The 23,810-nt window shown below is 52.5% G+C and overlaps 1 protein-coding gene across 2 annotated transcripts in view; it reads left to right on the forward strand.

Annotated features, from left to right (window-relative positions):
• Positions 1-1,033: 1,033 nt before the first annotated feature.
• The window catches only part of NRP2 (neuropilin 2), a 112,226-nt gene continuing 89,449 nt past the window's right edge, over positions 1,034-23,810 (forward strand). Inside the window, exons 1-2 of one of the 2 annotated variants that reach the window (XM_046658117.1) lie at positions 1,034-1,951; positions 15,238-15,415. In XM_046658117.1, the coding sequence (XP_046514073.1) occupies positions 1,879-1,951; positions 15,238-15,415 (251 nt within the window). In that variant the 5' untranslated portion in view covers positions 1,034-1,878. The remainder of the gene's footprint in view (positions 1,952-15,237; positions 15,416-23,810) is intronic. The other variant, XM_046658116.1, reaches the window with a different exon arrangement.

A 23,810-nucleotide genomic window follows, 5' to 3' on the forward strand; every position in this document is an offset into this window, starting at 1 on the left:
GAGACTGTTCCTGTTGGAGTCCTGATGATAATGCAGAATAGCTGCCCAGTGAAGCCGGACAGTTTGGAACCCACCCAGCCATCCTCAGAAGCAAAGATACAAGAGTTTCCCCGCTGTTAGCTTGAAGCCCCCTCCGAACAGTTTTCACGCCTCCATTTAAAAATGTTTGGCACGACGCTGTTTTCTTTCCCTCCGCATTGTGACCAAGTTTCCATGTGGAAAACGTGAAGAGAGGTAGTTACAGTAGCATTTCAGGGGAAGCCTTCGTGTACCGGTACTTTTTTAGAGGGTTAGAGGAATCCAATAAAACCACCTGGGAATTCTTTGAAGAAAGTCTTTCCTCTTCTACTGATGGTTACAAGTTAGGGGCGCAGGGAGAAGTAAATCCTCGCCCAGAGAGCAGAGGAGTATGTTTGGGACGTAACAAAGGATCTGAGTAGTAAACGCAGGGAGTGTTTGGGGTTTTATTCAGCGGGGACTGGCCGTGTGTGTCGCCGCCACGCACTGCTGCCTGTGCGAATGCATGGCTGAGCTGCCGCCTGGCTCCCTGCTCCAAACACCGTACGCCGCCCAGCTCCTCTGGTAACGCCATTGCGCGTGGCATTGTGTTGGGTTCTACGTGTGTGGCATCGGAGTCAGGGAATTTGGGGGAACAAGGAGTTCCCCCGTTTTCCGTAGAGTCTCCCTCTGACTGGGGAGACGCGGCCAAGGGCAGCGCGCCCTGGAGGTGCCCGGGGGCTCTCCCTCTCCGGGGCATGGCGCACGGGCAGCCCGGCACAGCCAGGCGCGGAGGTGCCCAGGGGGGACGGGAGGTGCGGGGCCGGAGAGGGGCGGCTGGGCGGGAACTGCCTGAACTTTGATCGGGCCGCGGCCCGGGGGGAGCCGCCGCCGCCCCGCCTGAGCTGGATGCCGCGGCGCTGGACTGTGCGCCGCGCGCCTCCGCGGCTGCCTCTTTAATCAGGAACACAGAAGGGGCGGGCCCTGAGCCGGCGCGTAATCGGATAGCTCTGCCGCCGCTCTGACATCCACATGCTGCTCGGCCTGAAAAGGCAGGGGGGAGCCGGAGGGGAAGCAGAGAACGCGAGCGCGGCACCGACCCGCAGCCCGGCCCGGCACATCCTCAGACGAGCAGACACTCGGCGAGGCGCTGGGCGAGGTGGAGGTGAGGGCGGGCGCGAGCCGACTCGGAGAGGGGCGCGCTCACTCCCCGCGATCCCGGCCGCCGCCGCACCGGCAGCAGCAGCAGCAGCAGCAGCGGCAGCGGCTTCCTTCCTCAGACTCCCCTCGAGAGGCTGGCCGAGCGGGTGTAGCCGTTGGGGAAGGCTCCCGCTTGAGGAACCCGGCGAGGGCGCGAGCAGGGCGGCCGCCTGCCACTCGGGCCGTCCCGGCGGTCGGTCCTCCGCCCGCGTGCGGGTCCCGGGTGCCGGGGACGTGTGTCAGTTTATGCCTCTGAGATCACACAGCTGCCTGGGGGCCGGCGGATGCCCAAAGCAAGTCTTGGCTTTTATTTTTATTATTATTTTTTTTACGCTTGGCTTTCGGGAAATATTCGCGATGTTGTAGGATAAAGGAAATGACACTTTGAGGAACTGGAGAGGACATAGATGCGTTTTGTTTTTGAGAGAGGAAACCGGTCCCCTCTTCCCGGCTTGCTCCGTCTTTGCTGATTTCAAGAGCTACCCTCCTCCTGGCGAGGTGGGGATCCAGCAAGAATAAAGCTGAAGACGAGCCGCCAGGACCCAAGAGGGAAACCCTGACCATTAGAAACCTTTGCAGAAGACACTGTAAGGAGGAACGTAAGAGAGGGAAGAACACAAAGACTTATAATTGTACAAGAAATCTACAAATCCCGCTCTGGAGAGAGTCGCCTTCTCCAAAATGGATATGTTTCCTCTCTCCTGGGTTTTCTTAGCTCTCTGCTTCTCGGGACACGAAGTGAGAGGCCAACCAGGTAAGCCCTGAAGTTTTTTCTCTTCATTTCGACATGCTTTTTCCTTTAAAAGCCATGCCAATGCGGGGGACCACACGGAGTGGCATAGAAGGAGGCGCCCTGCATCCTAGTAATCTAAAGAGGGAGCCCAGCCCAGGCGGCCCTGCTGACACCACCACCGCTGCTGAAACCCAACTTTTCTCTCCTGCGAGGAGTGTGTGTGCGCGTGTGTGTATGTGTGTTTTGAAACGTAGACAGAATCTGGCGGTGTTCGCATGTCACATATGGACTGAATCAAAGGTTTAAAAATACTACAAAGCCTTTGCATTACAGTTTTGGGGATTTTTTCCCCTCTGTCTTGAAGCAGAAAACATCTCTCTTGAGTTTCTTCAACCTAGCCAGCGAAATATAAATCATCTGCATTCCCTCCACTTAGCTACATTGAGCAATGTTAACTGGAGGGCTTGGGAAAGACAAGACTCTAGTTTTGCTTTTCCAGGGCTGTGGGTTCTTTGCAGGATGTGTGGAGACGCCTCAGAATCACAGGGCTGAGGCTGGTGGAGTGAGGTGGCTTGCCGCTGAGCTAGGGGCTCGGGCTGTTGGTCATCCCTGCTCTTTGCCGAATTTATGCATTTGTCTGGGAAAGTAAATCATATGTTCTTTTAAAAATCATTATTAGATAAAACAAACTGCGTGGCCCTGGAAGGGCTCTCGCTCTTGTGAAGTGGTTAGAAACTTTTGAGTGGAATTTGTTCTCAACCACTGTCAAAAAGGGTGTGTGGACAGACTGCAGAGATAAGCAGGGAAGGCCCAGAACAGCCTGGGGCCGGTATGTGTGCGGGGAGGGCTGGCAAGAGGGGTACACTTCCTGAGAGGGGGGTCTCTGGTTTCGGGGAACCCAGTGGGGCTTGTCCTTCCTTCCCCACGTCAGTCTCCAGAGTGAGCCCCTCTCCCCTCTGAGAACAGTGTCTGGAATCTCACCAAACTCTTAAGCTGCTACAGGTGATTAAGAGGGGGAAGCCGTCTAGGGAGAGAAAAAGCTTCCCTGTGTGCCCTCACCAAGGCCGGCGCAGTGGTGGGGCTAACCCTGCAGCCTCCTGGGCACCTCCCCCATCACCACGGCTGGTGGGTCCTGGGAGCCTGGATTTAACTAAAAGGGAAGCGTTGCGCCTGGTACTCTGGCTCTTACCCCACAACACACGCACACACCCCACTTTAAGCTCGGGTGTTTATTTGCCGCGGAGGAAGATTCGGGAATGCCCTCGCTCTGCAAATCCGCACCTTTGCGGTTCCTCCTCTGCCATAACTGGTCTTCCGGGCAGCTGTAAATCCGATCAGAGATGGGTGCAGGTCCCACCGTGGAGATTTCCTGTGCTTCCGCATCCCCTCTTGCCTTAATTCTAAATTCTCATCTTGTAGCGAAATTAAATTACCTCCCACAGACCTGGATGCTGCATAAATTATGTATGTTTGTGTGATTCGCTGTGTGCGCGCGCGCGACCGCGCGGTGAGAATGCCCACGGTATATTATGTATTCAGGCACGGACTCTGGTAGGCCCGGCGCGCGAGCGCGCGCACACTGGCGCACACACCGGCACACACACATGCACATACAACTTCAGGTTCTGTGTGCTCTGCGGAGCGGGAGGGGTGGTGAAGACTCGTGTGCCATCGCCTACCCCAGATGTTCGCACAGCTGTCTCCGAGCGCTGCGTGGAGTGTGTACGTGTGTGTGCGACACCCCCTCGGACCCACTCCCGCTCTGCCACCTGCCTCCCGCGCTCTCTGCAGATCCCCCTCCCACCCTAGCCCCAGGCCGCGCTGCGTCACTTCTAGAGAAGCCCAGGGGCGCGGATCGCGGGGCAGTCAGTTAGGATGCGGCCGCAGGCAGCCTCGGACCCAGGGCGGGACCTGCCCAGGGTGGATATTCTCCAGCCGCCCGAACAGGCGATCGCAAGCCGCGGGCCGCTCGGGTTTCCGTCGGAGCAGCCGACTGGCACCCGGAGAGCTGGCTGCGGCTGGCGAAGGGCGAGGCCCAGCTAGACCTCTGACTCAACCGCTGCGCGCCGGCCCGAGGGCCCGGGCCCAGAGGCGGGAACCCATTCCGAGAAGAAGTCAGGGAAAGGGAGGACGGAAGGTGCATGCAGGGGGGCAATGGAGCAAATAACCCCGCGGCCGCGCCACGCGGCCCCTCAGACTGGAGGGCGGCGGAGAGGCCGCGTGGGCGTCGCGCACCAGGCTCCCCCTCTCCTTGCCACGCCGCCTCACCGGATCGCAGCGCCGCCGCCTGCCTCCCTCCCGCCCGGGCTCGGGGCCGCTGGGCAGGCCCTGCCCGGAGCGCCCCCTCTTGCTTCCCGCGCGCCACTCTGCGCCGCATTCCCCCCACCCCCCGCCCCTGGGGCGCCGGCTTGGAGGGGCCGGGTCCCGGGTCCCGGGAGCTGGCCGAGTTGGGCCGCGGGAAGCCGGGGTGGGATTTCAGCGCGGCGGGCGGAGAGAGGCGGAAAGGAGCCCCTCGAGTCGCGGAAGCGCGCGCAACTTGCCCCGCCTGTAGTCGCGCTGCGCGCCGGGCGCCCGCCCGTGCGCCCGGACAGGTGAAGAGCACGCGGCGCGCGGGCCCCCACGTGGTGGGGACGCGGGCCCCCCAGCCACCCCACCGCCGGCCCTAATGCCGCATCGATTTGTTTGGGCTACGCGGCAGATACTGGGCCGAGCGATCCATAAACATTCTATTAGGCCAAAATTTTCCCAGCGAAAGCAAAACGAGGTTCAAGCCTGGGCAAAGTTGGCCGCCTCCACTGCTCCAGCCTTGTCCCCGCCTCCTCCTGACTAGGGACACCCCCAGGGAGAAGCTTGCAGCATTTCCTCGACGCTGCCCATTGCCAGAAAGTTCCGTCGCGGCTGCGCTCTCTGCTCGCGCGAAGCCTCTGCGGTGGCCGGCGAGCCCCCTCCCCCGCCGCCTGGCTCTTTGCTTTTCCCCGTGAGATAAAAAATTATTCCCGGCCAATGCTTCATTTTCCCTGATTGATTTCTCTTTATTATCAACACAAGTTAAAGGAGGCGAGGCGAGCCGGGCTTGAATGGCTGCCCCCACCCTTCGCCCGAGCCCACCGCCCGGGGGAGTTGCCCACCAGGTCCTCGGCGCCCTGCGGCTGGGTGGGGGCACCCGCAGGGCCACGTCCGGGGGCTGGGGGCGGGGGGTGATGAGCTGGTCGCCCCTCTGGGAATGATGGGGGTGGAAATGAGCTCTTCAGGTCTAGGTTAGGGGATCCGGCGCATCCATGCGGCCGCGTCTGCGGCTCGGGTTGAATTTCTCTGCAAGGGGAAGGGCTGGGCGCTCTGGTTTATCGGCGGCGTGTGCTCCCCGCTCGCCTGCCTCCCTCCGCCTCCCTTCCTTTCGGTTTCAGACAGAGTGGAGAGCCCCCTGGCGCTGGCCGTTCCCCGTCAGCGCCCGCCGCGAAGGTCCCCTTTGCTGGAGTTAATCGTGGTCCGCGGGGGACTAGGTTTTGCTCAGGAAATCATTCAGGCCCTGACAATGGGTTTCTTCAGATGGTGGCCCCTCTCAGCCCTAATGTCTCCACCTCCGGGACATATCGCTTGGGGCCAAAAGAGCCCGGACCCTATAAGCAACCCCACCCCCTGGGCCTGGAGAGCTTTGATCTGTGCTGGGGTTTTAACACCATTGTCATGGACACGGGCAGACGCGGTCAATTCAACCTTCCGTCTGGACTGGCTGATCAGATAAGAGGTGTAAATTGGCTGTGGGAGACAGGTCTGGGTTCGAACAAATCCTGAGAGAGCAGCGGTGACGTCTAGGCGCCGGGAAGGCTTTGAACAGGGTTTCTTTATTAGCCTGTCTCCCCAAAATGCAGGGTGGCTGTGGACAGGCATAATAATTTGAAAGCAAAACTATAAACTCCTAGATTCTACACCGACAGCCTGCTCGAGGCTCTGGGGACCGGGCTTGTGCCCGCCTTCACTGGACGCCCAGCAAACTCTACCCTATAAGCAGCCACTGGAGGGAGTGAAGCTGTCGTCAGTTGCCCACTGAGCACACTGTGCAAACCCGTGAAAAGAGGAGGGCTCCCACGGGGGCTCCAGGGCAAGCCCCTTCTTGCCCAAGATGGGCCTGGTGGAATCGGGGATGCCAGGTTTGCACTTTATGTCATTCTGTATGGCCCCCAGATTTTAGGCCACAGAGCATCCAACTGGCAAAATGGAAGGTGGAAGGCTGCAGTGACTGGAACCTGGGCTATCCAGGTGGAACTCCAGGTCTACCCAATGGCCTGGTCCCCCTGCTGTTGAATGTAAGGTCCATGTTCCCAGTTCCTATCCTCCTGGTGTAGAATGAGCTAGGCGTCCAGATAACAGGTCAGATGCAATGAGGCATGGATGCAGATAACAGTGGGGTGGGCGAGGGGTGGGGGGGGGAGGGGGTCAGTGGGGAGAGACACCAGGAATTAGATGTTTCTGAGGCCCTTGCTGGTGTCTTTCCTTTCGCTCCTCTGCTCATTACAGCACTCAAGAGCAGGAGCGGACTCTGGGTGACCAAGTGTGGGACCACTCTGAGTTGACAGAATTCAGAGCCAGGTTCACTGGTAAAGGATTTTCAGTACCTGTCCCCCAAAAGTCCAGTTCGGAAAGACTTTAGGAAATAGAGATCAGACTTTCCTTCTTTAAACAGTGGAGCAGAAGCATAATACCTTTTTAATTTCTTGCACTGACGAGATAGAACTTGAAAAGTGACATCTGGGCAGTAGTTTGTAGCATCATTAACATAGTTGAGGTATTTTATCATCTGACCATCACTTGCCGCTGGATAATCTTTGAGGCATAGACAAGACATGTTTTGATCCCCCGAAGTTAGTCTTTGTACTGTTCCTTCCTGGCAAGGAATTCACTTTTTTTTTTTAATTAACCCATTCCTGGAAGATACTGCAGAAGTTTCTCCTGGAGAGCCCACAGCATCTTTCAAAGCTTTCTCTGCCTTCCCGAGCAAAGGCCGAGGGCCTTAATAGTTCCATTACCTAGCAGGATTCAGTGGACTGGGATTCCAGGACACAGTGGCCTTGTGGTCTGGCTGGCCCTCCAGGAGAAAGCATCTTCTAAAGGTTTAGGAAGCTGTCAAGTTTAGATAAGCCTGAGCTCTGATCCTATGGGACCTTGGTTGTATTAATAAGGAGAAATTAATTTTTAACCACTGGGAACGTTGCCAAATTATGTGACCTTTGGCAGACCAGCTGTGCTATAAAAATAAATTCCCCCATTTCTGAAAATGCTGCTCCTCTCCAGCAGAACAATAACAACGTGGCATTTAGGACAGCGAAGAGTGGGGCTGAGAGGAAAGGAAAGAAGTGGGAGTTGTCAACAAAAAACCCATAACCCGTGGTTTCAGACCTGAGCATCCTACCCACACGCCCTCCCCCTCAACACACACCCTGGTTTCCAGTACACAGACAGAGGGCCAGGGTGACTAGGAGCCAGGCGCCTGTGCGCTCAGGGAGTGGAGAAGGTGTTAAGTGCTTCCAGCCCACTCACACCCCAGCCTTGAACACATCTCTCATTGTTCACACAGACAGATTGCTGGCACAGGCAGGGAAAAAGGAGTTTTCAAACAGGCAAAACATTTGTCTTTCCCTGGATGCCACTAAGTGAGTTTGTCGCTGGAAGGTTTGGGGATGACCTTCAGTGGACCTTCCAGCTTCGGAAGCATTGAGCCAGGGTTTAAAATTCAACTCAGCCATGTGCCAGCTCTGTGACCCAGAGGACTGAATCCCTTTGTGCCTCAGTTTCCCTACCTGTAGAGTGTGTTTGATAATAATAGCTACTTCCTAGGGTTGCTGTGCTAGGTCAGATCACACAGAATACTGTTCAGTACTTAGTAAGCTTGTTCCAATGTCATTCAATCTTTAAAACAGCTTCAGTGAGTAACTGTATCTTGTGATCATAGCACACTGTAACCGTTGTGGTAAGTTTATGTTATTTTTATGAGTTTTTTTAGTAAGTAAGTAATCGTCCTCAGCTCAGACGAAGGTCTGTGTTTCCTGAGCGTCAGAGTCTCTGGCGGCACACTGCTCTTCAGAGGCAGGCATCCTCTGCTGGGTGTGCATCTTAGATTTATGTCTGCGTTTTTTCTCACCTCGTTCCTCTGCTTTCAGTGTTCTCGCCTCTACTGATTTTTTCCCTCTCTCTCCTCTCCTTTCCTCTCCTCTTCCATCCTCCATCACTGAAGTGTGCTCAGCAAGGAGCACCGTGTTGAAGGAGCTCCCCCAAATGTGTGATAACTTCTACCCCCCACAGGAAGGCCCCTCAGCAGCTGAACTCAAAAAAGTCGTCATAAAGACAAAACAGCTTTTACCCGGCAAGACTCTTAATAATGCCATTTCCCTCTGGGTCTTCATGAAAGAGTCATGATCTAATCCAGAAAAACGGGAAGGGCCGGGCATAGCAAACGGCCAGCTCTCCCCGGGAGCGGGCAGTGGACGGGGCTGCCGGCCAGCTTCATGCGCACGCCCAGTGGTACCTGCTCACGGCCTCCAGAGGTCCCGTGATAACCAGGGATCGGCTGCTGGCCAGTCTTTTCAGCGAAGAAGATAGAGGGAATTGCAAATTACTGGACTGAGCAGTAATAACAATTGTTTTGATAAAGGGGAAAAATAAAACAGATGTGCCCCAAGGGCATATGGGGGGGGAGGAGGGGAGGGATGGGTGGAGAGAAGTGAGCTGAAACCAGTCAACAGTTTAGTGATGAAGTAAGTCTGCGTCTTCCTGGTGCTACTGACAAGTATCTAGAACTTGCCGTTGGGAGGGTGGGGGAGTGGAGTGAGGGGGCAAGAAAACCCTCAAATAAATTAGTTTTACCATTATTAGAATTAAAATGTAAGTCTCCTTTGAACGTCATCATTACCTGAGGTTAGAGTGTCCTCCGAGACCTAGTTGGCACGAGCTCTACCTTGACCTATGTCTGGGTATTATTATCGCAGACAAGTTATTCAAACTCTCCGTCCTCCACTAAAGAACATTAGCATTCAATCCTGGTTGTGGCGGTTGTGGGTTGGGAAGGTTGTGGGTTGGGAAGGACGTGGGTTGGGAAGGACGGGTGACAGCTGGAGAAGCAGAACAATTTGTGATAAGGCTTTCTTAGAATTTGGGCTATCTAGTGATACTCTTGGTGTTACTTTAGCCAATTGTTAATTCATCAAACCTCATTGAGTCTGACTTGTGGGAAAGGCTCTGGGGTGGTCCTTTAGGGTTTGCCAAAGCTGAATCCGAGTAGAGTCATGCCATCAAGTGGTGGTCCAGCAGAGCGGGCCGGGCTGTCCCAAGCTCTCACAACCTTGGAAGATGCTGAAGAGCTTCCACCTCAGAGGCTGGGAGAGATGACGGAGGTCAGGGAGGGCAAAGGTGGCATCGGAGCCTGGACTGAGAGGAGAGATGGGACTCAGAGCTGGGAACAGCATACCAGGGAAGAGAAAGATGAGAGCAGAGAAATGGATGCTGGGCTTGTTTGCGGAACACTCAGAAGCTGCAGTTTGGGGGTGGGGGGGTGGCGGAAATTGCAAATAAGGTTGGAAATAATAGCTTGGGCTAAATGCAAGGCCCAAATTGCTAGGCCCAGGGGTTTGGATTCAGTTACTAACCAATGAGGAGCCATTGATGTTTCAACAGAAGCCTTCGGTTAATCAAAATAAATGAAAAAAAAATTATATTACCTTTTTTTCTCCTTTTGTTTTTGGAGAGACCTCAAAATTACCCTTCTTCTATTTCCTTCCCCAAATGTCTGTTGAAATGGTCAGGAATTGTAATCCCAGATCTCGCATCAATGGCATCAAAATTGCATTTGCAAAGAGGGCTGGAAAAGAGCGGACATAAATATAAACTAATGATATTATATTGGCTGCCCTATTGGAACTGCATTTGTTTATGATATAAGATGACAAATAACGAGGTTACCACAGGTGGCATGACTCGAGGTCAGGAAGGTAATCGCATCAAACTTACATTTTAACCGTTCCACGAAGGGTCCTTTTTAGAGTCCAGATCGCGGGGCAGAGACTTTCCAAAGGCCCCATTTCCAGACCTATTTCCAGCTCTCTCCTTGCTGAATTCACTGGAGGGGGAGCCTGCCTCATTCCTTCCTCCTTTCCACGCTCATACGCTGGCTCTCTGATCCACCCCTTTCCTGCCCTCCCCGGGGTTCTTTGATTCAGATTTTGAACTTTATCACTGCAAACATTCACGGGATTTCCATCTGCCGTGCCTTCAGGAGTGCGTCTCTCACTGCCGCCCGGCCCCATAAATTGCATAGATTGCATCCCTTCCCAGTTGCCTTAGGAAGTGGTCACACAGCCACATTCCTGGGCTGATGGATTGGCTCATTTCTTCCCAACTGAAGCCAAGATACAGTTTTTATGAGACGGTCTTGTGACAGGCTGAAGTCGCTTTGAATAAAACAAAATCCAGCCTCAGCTCACAGAAATAACTCTTAAAAGGCAGCTTATCCAGGGTTAGTGAGCAAAACTGGGTTCAAACCCTGAGCAGAGGACTTAGATGATTTGAGTGAGGGATTTGATGACAGTCTTTTTGGTTTTTCTTTTCATGCATCGCCGTTGTTGACATGCTCACACACAGAACTGTGTATCCATAATATTTATAAATATGCAGCCACAGGCTCAGTTAAGAAAAGAAACTCACATCAGGAGAGCTAATGTGATTAAAAGAGACATTTGAACTCTCCATAATGCAAGACAGATACAGCCATCTGAAGAATACTGGAGTTTTGTTCCAGGCTTACCAAGCAGATGGAACACCTTGAATAAATGTCTTGTTGTCTAGAAGATGGAGAATCTTTTAAATTTTTCGTTCAATCTATGGGTTGTAGGATCTTTTCCCACCTCACTATACAGGCTTTGCATTTTAGAACTGGAACTGACCTTTAGAATCACTCCCTTCATTTTATAGATGAGAAAACAAAGGCTCAGAGTTGTTGACTGACTTACCCAAGGTCACACAGCTTGCCAGTGGTGAGACTGTACTCGAATACAGGGCTTCTTCCTGGTGAAGTGGCAAGGTGACAACCTTCTCTCTTCTTAAGTCAGAGAAAAAGCTGCTTCTTTGCCTTGCTAATGGTGAAATGAAAACAATGCCATGGAAATAGGAACATGGCGAGAGTATGCTGTGGATAAAGGATAAATTATAAAGTAAATAATGTGGTTCATTTCCAGGGGAAATGAGGCCGACTGCCTTTCTCTGCCAGGTGCCCTGAGGTCCATATGAGAAACAGGCGTGTTCTAAGGCTCCTTCTCTTTCCAAGGTGTTGTAAACTAACCAGGGAACTGAGATGGAGCTCAGTGGGTTCCCAGCTGGATGTTCTTACAAAGAAGGCCCCTCAGGGATGATGGGAGGGACGAGGCCCGATGACTCTACCCTGCTTCTGGCCGCCCTACCTCCCCACACCCCGGAAGAGCCCCACTTCTGTCTGCTCTCCCCGCTGGAGTTCTGGGTAGAATTTTGTTCAAGGAAAAAACAAAGACTTCTAAGAAGAGTTTGAAAACCACTCCCTTAATTCAACCCCTCATTGAATTACAGCTCTGGAAGCAGAGACCCAGGAAGGTCTCGCAGTCAAGAATCTGGAGGCCGCATCCCCTTCTTGCCAACATCAGCACCCCCTCCTAGTAACCTGGTCACCATTGACCCAGACCCGCCTTTGACAACAACCTGACTCCAGTCCCACGGCCAGCCAGTCCCAATCCCCCTGTTCTTGCCAAGGACTTTCTCCTTCAGTTCAGCTCAACCGGCGATCTGTCTTCAGTCGGGTGCTGTAGGAAGGCGAGTTCCTTCTGGAGCTGGCAGTGTGCCTCAGAACTAGGAGTGGACGGGGATGCCATCCCTGCCCTGACCCAGGGCCAGGCTAGCCGTAGGCAGCATCTGACGGTGCTTGGGCCACCAGCAAAGCGAGGCACCTGAGGGAAGAAACAAAAAGAGAGGGGGAAAGATGTAAATATCAGAAATAATCTGACATTACATATGGCAAACAAAAACATCTAAGTCATCATTATGGGGGAAAGTCAGACCTTTGTGACTTTAGAACTTAGTGTTCCTTTTATTTCAAGCTACGCCCGGAGGTGTCACTTCAATCCTTTCACCCCTGGGCCTCTGAGGTCCTGATCTGGCCTGACCTGACCCCTCCCTGAGGCTTCCCTCCCAGACGTAGGCGAAAACTGCGATTCGCAGTCCAGGCCTGGGTCCGCCCACTTCTCTCGGAAAATGTTTGCCCCAGGTGAAGGGTAGTCATGAAATGGTGGGAGAAAGAAGTCCCTTGTCAACTCACCAAACAGGCCCAGCAGCTCCGACCTCAGTGGGGTCGGCTTCCCCTCTGTGCGTGGGGCTGGCCTGGAGGGCTTTGCCCTCGCCTTCAGCCTCTTCTGCGGTCGCACCCCTCAGGGGCAGACGGGGCGTTCGTGCCGCTCATTCTGGAGCACAGCGAAGGCTGCAGAGCCAGGGACAGCCGAGCTCTTCAGGTGAAGGTCCAGCTAGTGCTGTGGGAGGCTGTGTGCATTTAAGAAATGAAAAGGCCCCAAACCTGGAAATGAAAGATCACTTATCAAGAGGAGGTGGAGAAGGATTAAGTGTGTTTTCTTTACAATTTTTACTGATATATTTCAAGAATTCAATTCTCTCCAAGAAAAACAGAGACGAGAATTCTCGAATTTATCTTGGTGGCTATATGTCCGTGAGAATGATGTGTAATGTTTTAGGAGAGGGCGTGAAAGTGTGTACAGGACTAAAGTGTGAGTTTCTCATTTGTACACGTACCCAACATTTGTTGGCGATCTGTGTTTGTGTGTGTTTCTGGGTGTGATGTCATCCAAACAAGGACGTTCGGAGATTGAAAAGGTTAACTACACGTGCACAAGCCAAGCAGATGTTTTAAGGAATTCTCAAATATTTTAGTAAGTGCCTTGTTTTCTTCAGATAAAGAAAGGAAAGGAAAAAAGAAAGAGATTACTCCTTTTTCTTTTGGTTAAGTTTTTAACCACAGAAAATGCAGACTATCAGCTATGGGATATATATAGTTTAATTTTTTTTTTTAAGTGGGGAAATGATTCCTTCTGGTGTGGATGAGATAGGAAACCTTCCTAGGAGGAAGTTTCTGGGCTTTTTGCTGATTATGTGTGCCTGGTCTAAGCACAGAAAGCTTAACCTTGGGGGGCAAAGAATTGAGGAGAGAAGTTCTTCTTTCAAGAGTACTTGGAGAGAAACAAGGAAGGGGCGGAGGAAGGAAGTGGAGAGAGCACGCGTGACGTGGAAACCCTCATGGTTACTAAGAGGGAGCTCGGCTCCGATGCCAGCTGCTGAGTTCCACGGCGAAAGTGTGGTTTGGGATGAGTTGATGGCAGGCCTGCAGTTGTCAGTGGACTAGCTGGCTGAGGACCCGTCCCCAGTAGAATAGCCCCCTCCTGCTAGCTTGATAAGACAGCTGGTGACCTAAGTCCCCACAACGCCACCTTCTCAAGGGCCACTCTCCGCCCTATTTCACAGGCGTGAGCCAGGACCAATGGGCCACGATTTGAGTTGCTGGAAGATAGTGGGTGCCCAGCATGGGTGAGTGGTGTGGGCACCCAGAAGGCCTGTGAGGACTGGCTGTGGGGGAATGGGTGGCCCCCGGCCTCGTGGCTGGCCTCATCTCCGTCTGGCCGGGAGGGCTGTGCTCATTGTCCTCCTGGACTGGGGAGGGTGCAGGGTCATTAGTTAGAGGATGATGTGGTCTCCGCCAGCCAGAGGAAATGGCCTGCTTTTGTTTTCCACCCAGTAGGAAATGGAACCCGAATCCATTAGACTGTGGGCAGTTCAACACCGCACAGTTTGAGCTCTTGGAGGCGCGACGCCTAAAAGGCTCCTTGTGTGGATTTTTGTGTCCCCACCACCAGTGTGCAGCGTGCCCATCTCTTATGCATTCAGAGCCTGTCGGGCTGGGACTCTAAGGCAGAGGTCTGAAGACAGTAATGCCAGCAGACGCAGGGAACAGTAATGCCAGCAGACGCAGGGAACAGTAAAGAGCACCTGTAGAGTTAAAAAATGCATGACCCTCCCCCTCGAAGAGCTAGCACAGGAGAGAGGCTCGTCCTGTAGGGCGGCTGCTGAGCCGTGATCCATAATTCACAGGCCCACGCTGCTCCATGCAGATGGCCATATTAAATCCTGATTGAGGCTGAAAGAGGCTCACATCTGAGGAAGGTCTCTGAGAGGCCTCTGGATATTTCCCGGTCTCTCGTGCCTTCCTGTCTTTGGTATTAAGCAAAACCCCCCATTTCCCAGGACCCCTCCTGGGATTGAGGAACTTCACTCCCCAGCATATGAGATTCTTCAAATGTCATCGCCCACCTTCTCGGCCTTTGAAGAGCCCCCTTCCCTTCTAGCCCACGAAGCTGTTTACCTCCAGCCAGGCCCTGCGGGGAAAGGGGTCCGCCGCTCCCCTGCGGCCGCCTTTCAAGCAGCTGGTAGCAGCACACACTGGCAGTGGTGACCAGGCGGGAGGGACGGGGGGCAGAAAGCACCGACGCCCACACAGCACAAAGCACTTTTGTCAAAACTCTGAGGTCAGATCCAGTGGATTCTCCAAGGCAGATTTTTCCACTCAGTGTATAATGAAACAATAAATCAAATTTGCGGTGTATGTGGAATTAAAAGTTTCGGGGTTTTGCTTTTTCTTTCTTAAAAAAAAAAAAAAGACTGAAATCACCCTCCAGGGCCTGTTCTGGCCCAAAGCTGGAAATGCTTCCTCCACACCACAGGTAATTGCTACCAGGCTCGCTTGTGGGTCAGCACCACAAAACCACTGCCGTCAGTTCCTGGAGCCTTCGCTTCTGGCTGCCTGGGCTGGGCTGGGACACCGAATAACATGAAGGATTTATGAGACAGAGATAGAGATGAGCGGTTTGAACGAGGAGAGGAAGCTGAGCCAAGGAGGGGAGACAGGAAAAGACAGGGAGGCATGTTAAGTTTGCAGTGTTCTTGTTTTTTTAATCTCAGACCATGTAATTGGGGATATTTATGACTGTTTTCTGGAATATTCTCATCTGGGGAGTGTGTGAGTGTGTGTGTGTGTGTGTGTTTACTCGGATGAGGGGGGAGGATGAGCTGAAATAATCTCTTCCACTGAATGAGTAAGTAGGTTAGTCTTCTGGACTGCCATAAAAGGTCTGTAAAGCAGTTTCAATCAGCCGCTGGTAGAGAAGAGAAACAAGGAGAGGGAAAAAAAAGGCTGTAACATATTTGAAGTTCTTTGGGTTGTTTGCCTTCTCTTTCAGACCCACCCTGTGGAGGGCGCTTGAATTCCAAAGACGCTGGCTACATCACCTCCCCAGGTTACCCCCAGGATTATCCATCCCACCAGAACTGCGAGTGGATTGTTTACGCCCCCGAACCCAACCAGAAGATTGTCCTCAACTTCAACCCTCACTTCGAAATCGAGAAGCATGACTGCAAGTAAGCACCATCCATGCACCCTGGAGCCGCATGCTCCTGAGGCCTCCCCTCCCCCCCCCCCTTCTGCCATCACCTCAGGACCTGCTAACCAGTGCTGGACCCTGGCCCCAGAGGGAAACCAGGAGAAGATGACATTCTCCTTCAGGGGAAATAAATCCCTAGTTGACCCCCTAGCGGGGAGGAAAGAGGCTTCTTGAGTGAAGAGTGTAAAGAATAGCACCCTATCTTCAAAAGCTCGCAGTGGAGGAGAATCCCATGTGGGGGTGGGGTGTAGGGGGGAACCACAAAACTCCAGCTCTTGGCTTTGGGATTTCCCCCCACCTTGGAGATCTTCCCATTTCCACTGCTGCTTCCACATGTAGGAACCCCACCAGCTTCCTTAATAAAATAGTAACCAGATCCCCAAGTGGAGACTTCCTCTGCATCCAGCCGTGGAGGATCAGGCTGTTATTTTATGAAGCAGCAGCTGGTTTCCATACAGAAAGAGAGTTCAAAATCTGAGTCTACACTGGCAGGTCTAAGATTCACGTCGGTTCTCGGTGTCTGTGCTGCACAGGTTAGAGTCTCAAAGTGGGTGTTATAGATTTACTTAACAAATACTCTTCTCATTGCTTTATAAACATCAGTCCCTTCAGTTGTCACAACAGCCCTGGGAAGTTGAGGCCATTACGACCTCCGTTTTGCAGATAAGAAAACCAACACGCAGAGAAGTTAAGTCAGTCACCTGAGGTGACTCAGCTTGTCTTACAACATCGGTCCTGCCACCTTGGAAGTGTGTGGCTTAGGAGATCCAAGTGGACATTTGGACACCTGTGAGTGCTTTAGAAATGCTATGTTAACACCAAGGTCCCTGTAAGTTAAGGTGAGGGGGCAGCAGCGTTGTAATGCCAAGAATGTGAACACACTGTGTACTGTCTCGTGGGCTCTATCTTGAAGTCTCCTCGTTGAAAGAAAAGTGAGAGGTTTCTCCGCAGGAAAGAATGTGCCAATGATCATGTCCTGCTCCAAACGAGCACCCATAGCATGCCACTGCTCTGATAGGCGTTACTGCCCCCTTATGATTAATAAATAGTCTGACCATCCTTGTGACCAAGGCATTTCGAGCACTGACACATTAATAAAGGGGCCAGCTGGCAGGAAGGTACAAGGGCACAGGCCTAGGTCAGGCCGGTGCTTCCTGGTGGAGGAGATAGGGCCCCTCTCTCACCTGTGCTGGACGGTGGGGCACAGTCGATCAACAGCATTGCTTTCCCTCTAGGACTACTCTGCACCCACCTAATGGTTTTCTCCTAACGTGAGGTAACTTTTGCTGAAAACCAAAGGGTTTCCCGGGTGGACGCCTCATGTGATGAAGAGTCGTAAGATGGGGTTTCTAACTCCAGATCCACTCTGACTCAATGGATGACAAAGGGCCACCCATCAGTTCCTCTTTGTCTGAGTTAAATGCACGGCCCCGATGCATTTGCACAGTGTCTCAAGGCTGCTGGTTCCCTGCCAGTGAACTTTACCAAGAAATTCTGTTAGAAGAGCTTCTTTATAAGGTGTTTTTGCTCCGGCTGCCTCTGGCTGGCTGCGGAAGCTTGGCACAAACTGAAGCGTAATGTACAGAGAGCTTGGGTCTGAGCTCAGAGAAATTTGACTAAGCACCTCTCTCGACTGAGGGCCAAATTCTGTGATGCTTATGCCAGCAAATCTCCCAGGGAAATTGCTAAGCGGTCATCTTGTGTATATGCATAGTTGCAGAGGCAGAAGGCTTGGCTTTGGAAGGAGAACTTGGGGAGCTGGTGAGCACGGCTTAAAACATGTCAGGAAGTCTGGAAGGCCAGGACAGCACACTCCTGCCCTGTTTGGGGCTGCAAGGCCGCCCCCCATCACAGGGCTCAGCCCAGCGATGGGGAACTCAGGTTGCCAGAGTCTCTGGCAGCAGGAAGGGACAAAGATGTTGCCTCTGGCAGGAGCTGGAGCTACAGGTTATCTTCTGACTTCTTGTCCTTCCCAGGGAGCTTCCTGTCCTCCCCCTCCCCCACTGCATGCTTCTGGCTTGAACTGAACAGGTCAGGAAGGTCAGAAAAAAGTCTTTCTGGGGTCTCTTTCCCCCGGTGCAGACTGTCAGAAAGTCTCTGTTGGGGTCAAGCCTCCACTACTTAACCTTGTCCCTCATTCTCTCCCTCCCCCATTTCCCCTCCACTGCCCATTTCTCTCTCATTCTTATTAATTTTCCGTGTTTAGAAAGACACGTCCGGCCTCTCAGTGTCTCGCTCCGCGAGGTATTTTTAACACACTTCCCGGGCCATTTGCGTTCAGAACGAATGGGCTCCCCGCCCCCCTGCTTGTTTCACTTGCTCCTGAGAGGAACACTTAATCTAGTTGCAGTCCTGGAAGTTCTGTCTCCTTCCTCCTCGTTCCCTCTCTCACTCTCCTTCCCAGGGAGCACCTGGGTTTGCAGAGCACTTTCTTTCAGAGGAGATAAGGCTCCTTTCTCCATTCATTTCGGGTTTCTTGCATTCGGATTGGGCTCTTTGGGGTGGACACCGAGCTCGAGAAGACTGCCTACCCACCCTTCTGATGGGAGAGCGCAGCAGCAGCCCCAGCCAAACGGGAAAGGAGCAGGAAAGTCAGAAAAGTGCCAGCCCCTTGTGGAGAAAGGGCAGTGGTCAGCAGGCCTGCCCTCATGTCCCTTCTTCCTCCGTGCAGGATTCACAGCCAGGACTGCCCCCTGCCCGGGATGGGCTCTGATGTGAGAGGACTACCTGGCCAGTGGCCCTAAGCGCTTTGCTCTCTGGTCCTTGAAATGCACATCCCCAAGGGCCAGGCCGTTGCTGAGTCAACGCCAGACAGGCACCTTCTCGCCTAACCGTCGCTGGTTAGTTTTGTTCCGTTGAAGCTTGCTGTCTGCTTGGAAACTTCCACTCACAGGCCTGGGTGTGCCTGAGTCAGGGTGAGCTCCCGACTCCTCCCTCTGGCCCCGACAGGCTGCTCTGGGGCCTGTTTACCAGCTGTGGGCAGAAACCAGAGGCCCCGTGGCCCTGCCAGGTTGGTGGCTGAGGGACAAAAGGGCAGGACTCAGGGTCGTCTGAGTAACAGGGAGAAGCCTCTCCATTCCCTGAGGGGGAAGAGAATACTGCCGCCTTTCACCTGATTCCTCAGCCAGTGGGGTTTTAGAAGCATGCACACACAGAGTTGAATACTTTTTCCAGTTCTGAAATCTAAAACGCATGTCTTTTTTACGAACACCCACCTGCATAAAATACACAGCTTATTCATGGGTCCTCCAACGGGCCTGCCTCCCACCCCATCCGGGAGGCTCAAATAAGACCAAACTCAAGAGTCTGGGGCCTTTTAAGAACTGGTCACTTCCAGATGGCATCTTGAAAAACGTGTTTCACAAAGTGCGAAAGCCACTAGAAAGACTTGAAAGAACATTTCTTAGGCTAAAAGGCCCACACAGAAGTCTGTACTAATGATAGTATGCGCGTGATCAGCACAGAATCTCGTTTACCATGCAGCCAGGAAGAAGAGTGCTCCATCTAGATGAAGTTTCCAGATGCTAAAACATACCCTTTAAAGTTCCCAAGGTCCCTTTTTAACAGGATTTCTGACGGAGAACATTCTAAATCATGTGCCACACTTCCCTGTCTCCTTAAATAAAACCCATACTAAAGGAAGTCAGCTTTTCTCGATGACCCAGGCTTCTAGTTCTGCACTTCACTTTCCGTGGACAGAGGCTGGCTCATGTCATTTTGGGTTCAGATAGACTTAGATTTGAGTTTTTGTTGACCTTGTAAACTTCCCAGGTCTCGATTTCCTCAAAACTGATGATAATCGCTACTTTGCAGGACGGCCGCGTCTTATTTACATAGAAGCACAGTCAGTTGGCAGCTGTGTTAGCATCTTTGTATCTTGTCATGGGGAAGTTGACACTTTTTCCGTCAATACTGTTGCTGTCACTTGCTGTTAGGAGTAGGCCTGCCTCCTGGAGCCTTCCTCTTCTGAATTGTTTTTACTTTTATTATGTGTATGGATTTTGCTTCAGGAGGTCTTGCTGTCCATTGGGAAGTTTTCGTTCTGGGGTCTAAGCTGTACCCCCAGCCAGTGCAGCCCCAGGGCTGGCGTGTCTGGTTTGCTTCAGTTAACCGAGCCCATGGCAGAGCAGGGACCCGGGCGCACTCCCTGGGGTGCTGAGTGCTGGAGCGCCACGCAGCGGGCCCTCCCCGGTGTTCACTGCACTGCTCACGATCTTCTCTTCCAAAACCACCCCCTCCCACGTTCTGGATATTTGAGGTTTGGGGATATTTAGCCTCCAGCTAAGTGACCTGGATAAACAAGGTGTTCTTGTATTTATTTACAGCCAAAAGAGCCCTCTAAATCTTAGAAGGTGTGTCCATTTCTCTCAAAGTAGGGGATGGCACCTTGGAAAGGTAGCAGTTTCCCAGATTGGTAAACTGACTACGGGGACCAGAGGGAACAGAGCCGACCTCAGTCATCTGACCCCTCCCCTGAGCTCACTCAGCACCCTGGATTCCGGTGAGACACCAGATACAGTCCTAACCTGCATGTGAGTGCCCCACGCTCCAGACCCTCCTCTCGTCCCCTCCACAGTGCCCAGGTACATGCTGCCGCCTCGTCTCCTCCGTCCTTGATTCCTCCAGACTGATATGGGCCCAATTCTGAACTCCCGGAGCGCTGCGCAGTGCCTCGGTTCTCTCGCTTGCCTTTGTTTCACATGTGGTCATCTTGTGTCCTGAGCATGTAAATGCTTTAAGGCACGGGCCATGTATTTCGTTTCTATGCCCCTGCGGCACCTAGCCCTGGAGAGTGCCAAGCAGGTGCGTGCAGGTGGCTGTCTCTGTGATGTTTCTACGTGGGAGACGCCAGGACAGAGATCAGCCTGGCGTGAACGTGCATTGGAAGGCAGACAGCTGTCTTCTCTCCTCGTCCGTCTTGTGATGTGACATAATGACAACAGGAGGATAAGACGTGAGCTTATGGAAGGAAGTCACTGTGCTCCCTGTGACCTGGGCCATCAACAGAATGGCGACAGACCATCCATTCGTTCATAGGTATTGAACAGCTCCTGTGTGCTGCCATCAGGACAGCTTTGCAAGCACAGTGATGAGCAGATCGTACTCTTTGCACTCAGGGAACTTAGAGTTTGCGAGGAGGAAGTAAAAAAATAAGCTTATCGAGGATAAAGCTACCACATCTGGAGTATCACCTGTGAGCCAGCAGTCTGCTAAGCGCTTCATGTACATCATCTCGTTTGATCCTTGCAACGAAACCTGTGAAGTAGTTGTTACTCTTCCCATTTACAGATGAGGAAACTTGGGCTCCAAAAAGTTAAGCAACTGGCCCCAGGTCCCACTCTTGGAAGTGGCAGGGAAGGGATGTAAAGCCAGAATACCCTACTTTGCAACCGGCGCTCTTTCTGGTTGTGTTCTGTTGCCTCCCCCAACACTGTGCACTCTGACCAGGGACATAATACAGGCGTGTTAGTTAGCCCACAGCACTGGGATCCAGCTGAGGCTGGAGAGATCAGGGAAGGCTCCCTGGAGGGGGTAACACCTGCACTGACCCTGCAGAAGTTGGGCAGGCAAAGGGGGAGTGTGTGTGGCTGGTGATCCAGGCTGAAAGCATCATATCAAAGACAAGAAGGGGAGAGAACTTGATGGGTCAGGATCCACAGCAATTGAGGGGCCGTTCTTGTGACTTACCAATACAAACCCTCTTCTCGATGAAGAGGTGCCTGAGCAATGCTATCTCATTTTATTTCCTGGCCAGGCAACTTCCACCAGCTCAGAGAGGGGTTGTGGTCAGGAAGCAGGAAAGACTGAGGTTATGGGGACTCTCTGCTGCCCCAGGGGTCTCTACAGTTCATGCCCTATGTCCCGGAACCCCCAGTTGAATGCCTGAAAGTGGGGTCTGGCCTAAAGTCCAGGTAACGCTCTGGATCAAGTTTACTCCCACACAGGACTCTGCACACCCGTCTGTTTCCTATGAATAGAGGGCAGGAGGCTACATTCCCCACTTGGAGGTGTGGCTCCAGCTGGAGTCTGCCGGAGTCCCTGGAGACAAGAGCAGAGTGGGAGTTCTCTGGGGTTCAGGAGGGTGCCCTGCCCTCTGGAGAGACCCTCTGGTTATTCCACATGACGTCAGTACAGATGTACTGCCTGCCCCACCACAGGAACATTCTGATTCCCCTAAGGAACCAACGAGCAGCAATTCTTTTCTGCATTGCAACAACCCTGCTAATGACAGAAACAGATCCCCTCCAGGTACGCGGCGCAGTAACTGGGCCAGTCCTGCCGCCTTGAGCTCAGCTGGCAGCCCGCCCCACGCGCACACCAGCCTCCACCCAGGACCCCGCCCAGCTACTTCGCTCGCTGATGAAGCGGGGGAAAAAACACCACAGACTGTTCCTCTCCTCCTCCCAGGGTTCAAGAACAATTGGGATGACAGTTATTTTGGGCAGTTTGTTTTTAAATATGCGATGTTGCAACCGCACGTCTCCAAACGCAAGCTTCGCTGTGGACGCCTTAACAATGCACTTCATCTTCTGAATGAGAAGCCACTCGAGATCTTCTCCACGCAATCCTGCTGCTTCTGCTCTCAGCCTGGCACCTTCTCTGAAACCCAGCGGTCCCTCAGGGCCAGCGCCTCACCCCATGTAACTCCATGTAATTCTCCCATCTAATTACACCGGGTGAGAGTCTGTCTTAAGAAATGCAGTGGGAGCTCCAGGTGTGAAGCGACACCGAGGAGAAGGAAATGACCAAGTGGAGAATTGGGTTTTTCTACAAAGGACTTGTGTGTTTTCCTTTAGTCATGAATCCTATAAGAAAAAATATATTCTTTTCGTTTTGTCCTTTTTAGTGATAGGGAAATTGAAACCTTTGGATTAAGAGAAACTCAACAGATAATTTCATTCCATTCTTCTACTTCAGCCTGCATAAATCATCCCAAAAATATATATATATATATATTAGCTGCCCTTGTCTTTCCTTCTAGAAACAGCTTCCACAATTGTCCTTCATTAGGAGACCTAGTGCTCACTACTCATCTCGGCTGATTGCAGAGCAGAGGGTTGTATGTCATTTACATAATCAAAAATTTTTTTCCTAGAAGGAAAATCCCTGAAAAATGTTAGCTGCGTCAAAATAAAATTAAAAAAAGAAAAAAATGTGATTTGGGCTTACGTTTGGGAGGGCACCAAAGAACTCCACGTGATAAAGGAGAAGCCACATGATTTTTCCTGCTTTTTTTCCAAGCTCGTAGCCAAGCCTCTTGGCGGTCTATATATAGTTTTCTGCTCTGCCCCGTTAGGGACGAGATTGCGTGTTTGTAGGTGGTGTGCAGGGACTGTCACTCAGACAGTAACAGCAAACCTTTATCGAGCTCTCCACAGACCTCAGGTGCTCCTGCGCCAGGACCTTTCCGTGTTTTATCCCCATAACGACCCTCTGGGGCTGGACCTGCTGTTATTCCCATTTAAAAGACGGGGATACTGAGGCCCAGAGCAAGCACACAGAGAGTAATGGGAGGGCCAGGGTCTGCCCTCCAATGCCTGTGTCTATGTGCCTCGAGCTGCCATCTGCTGTCCCAGCGCTCAGGTATTTGGAGCCCCTCTGATTTCCACAGATATCCTTGACAAGTCTTTTCTTCTCCTTTTCTCTCTTTCATTCCTCTTCTTTGCCTCTTCCTGCCTTATAGTCACCTCCGGATGCCAGCAGGGCAGTCAAGGAGAGAGAGACCTTTCTGTGTCTTTATATCCTAGCTAGAGGCCTGACTCTCAGTCAGTCGTCTGTCTGCCTCCCTGTCACCCACCTCCTGCTCCCTGGTCCCTTCCACCCCCCTCACCATCCTCTTCCGATCCCCGGCCGATCCCCGCCCCCACCTCACTCTCCATCTGGACTCCCACGCTGTGAGGGCCAGTCATGGAGTGTCAGCTGACAGAATTGAGTCCTCACACAGAGAGGGCGGGCCTGCCTTTCCTGTCAGTGGAGGTGGACCAGAGACTCAGAGGGCAGGCGAGACGCGTCAGCAGTCCATGGCCGAGCTGTCAGGGCCCAGCTGGACACACCAGCGAGCAGGCGGGCTGGCGAGAGGGAAAACGGTGCAACTAATCGTTGTCTTATTGGGGAGGAAAGGAGTAAATAATATTTCGGCCCAGGACCTGGCAGTTTGAAAGAAGCGGTTGAGAGCTAGGAATAGAAGGAATCTGTGATGCTGGTTTTAATGAAAGAGTTTTCCTTTGTCTCAAGGTAGGAGATTTCCGTCCCCTCCCCACCCCCTCTCCCATTATCATCATTATGATCGTTAAAATAATTACCGTAACAATTACAGTTGATGAGACCTCAGGTTTAGAGAGCACCTTTCATCTAGAAGTTCAGAGTGATTT

Source organism: Equus quagga, chromosome 4 (assembly GCF_021613505.1).
Source record: "Equus quagga isolate Etosha38 chromosome 4, UCLA_HA_Equagga_1.0, whole genome shotgun sequence".
In the NCBI taxonomy this organism is placed as follows: domain Eukaryota; kingdom Metazoa; phylum Chordata; class Mammalia; order Perissodactyla; family Equidae; genus Equus; species Equus quagga.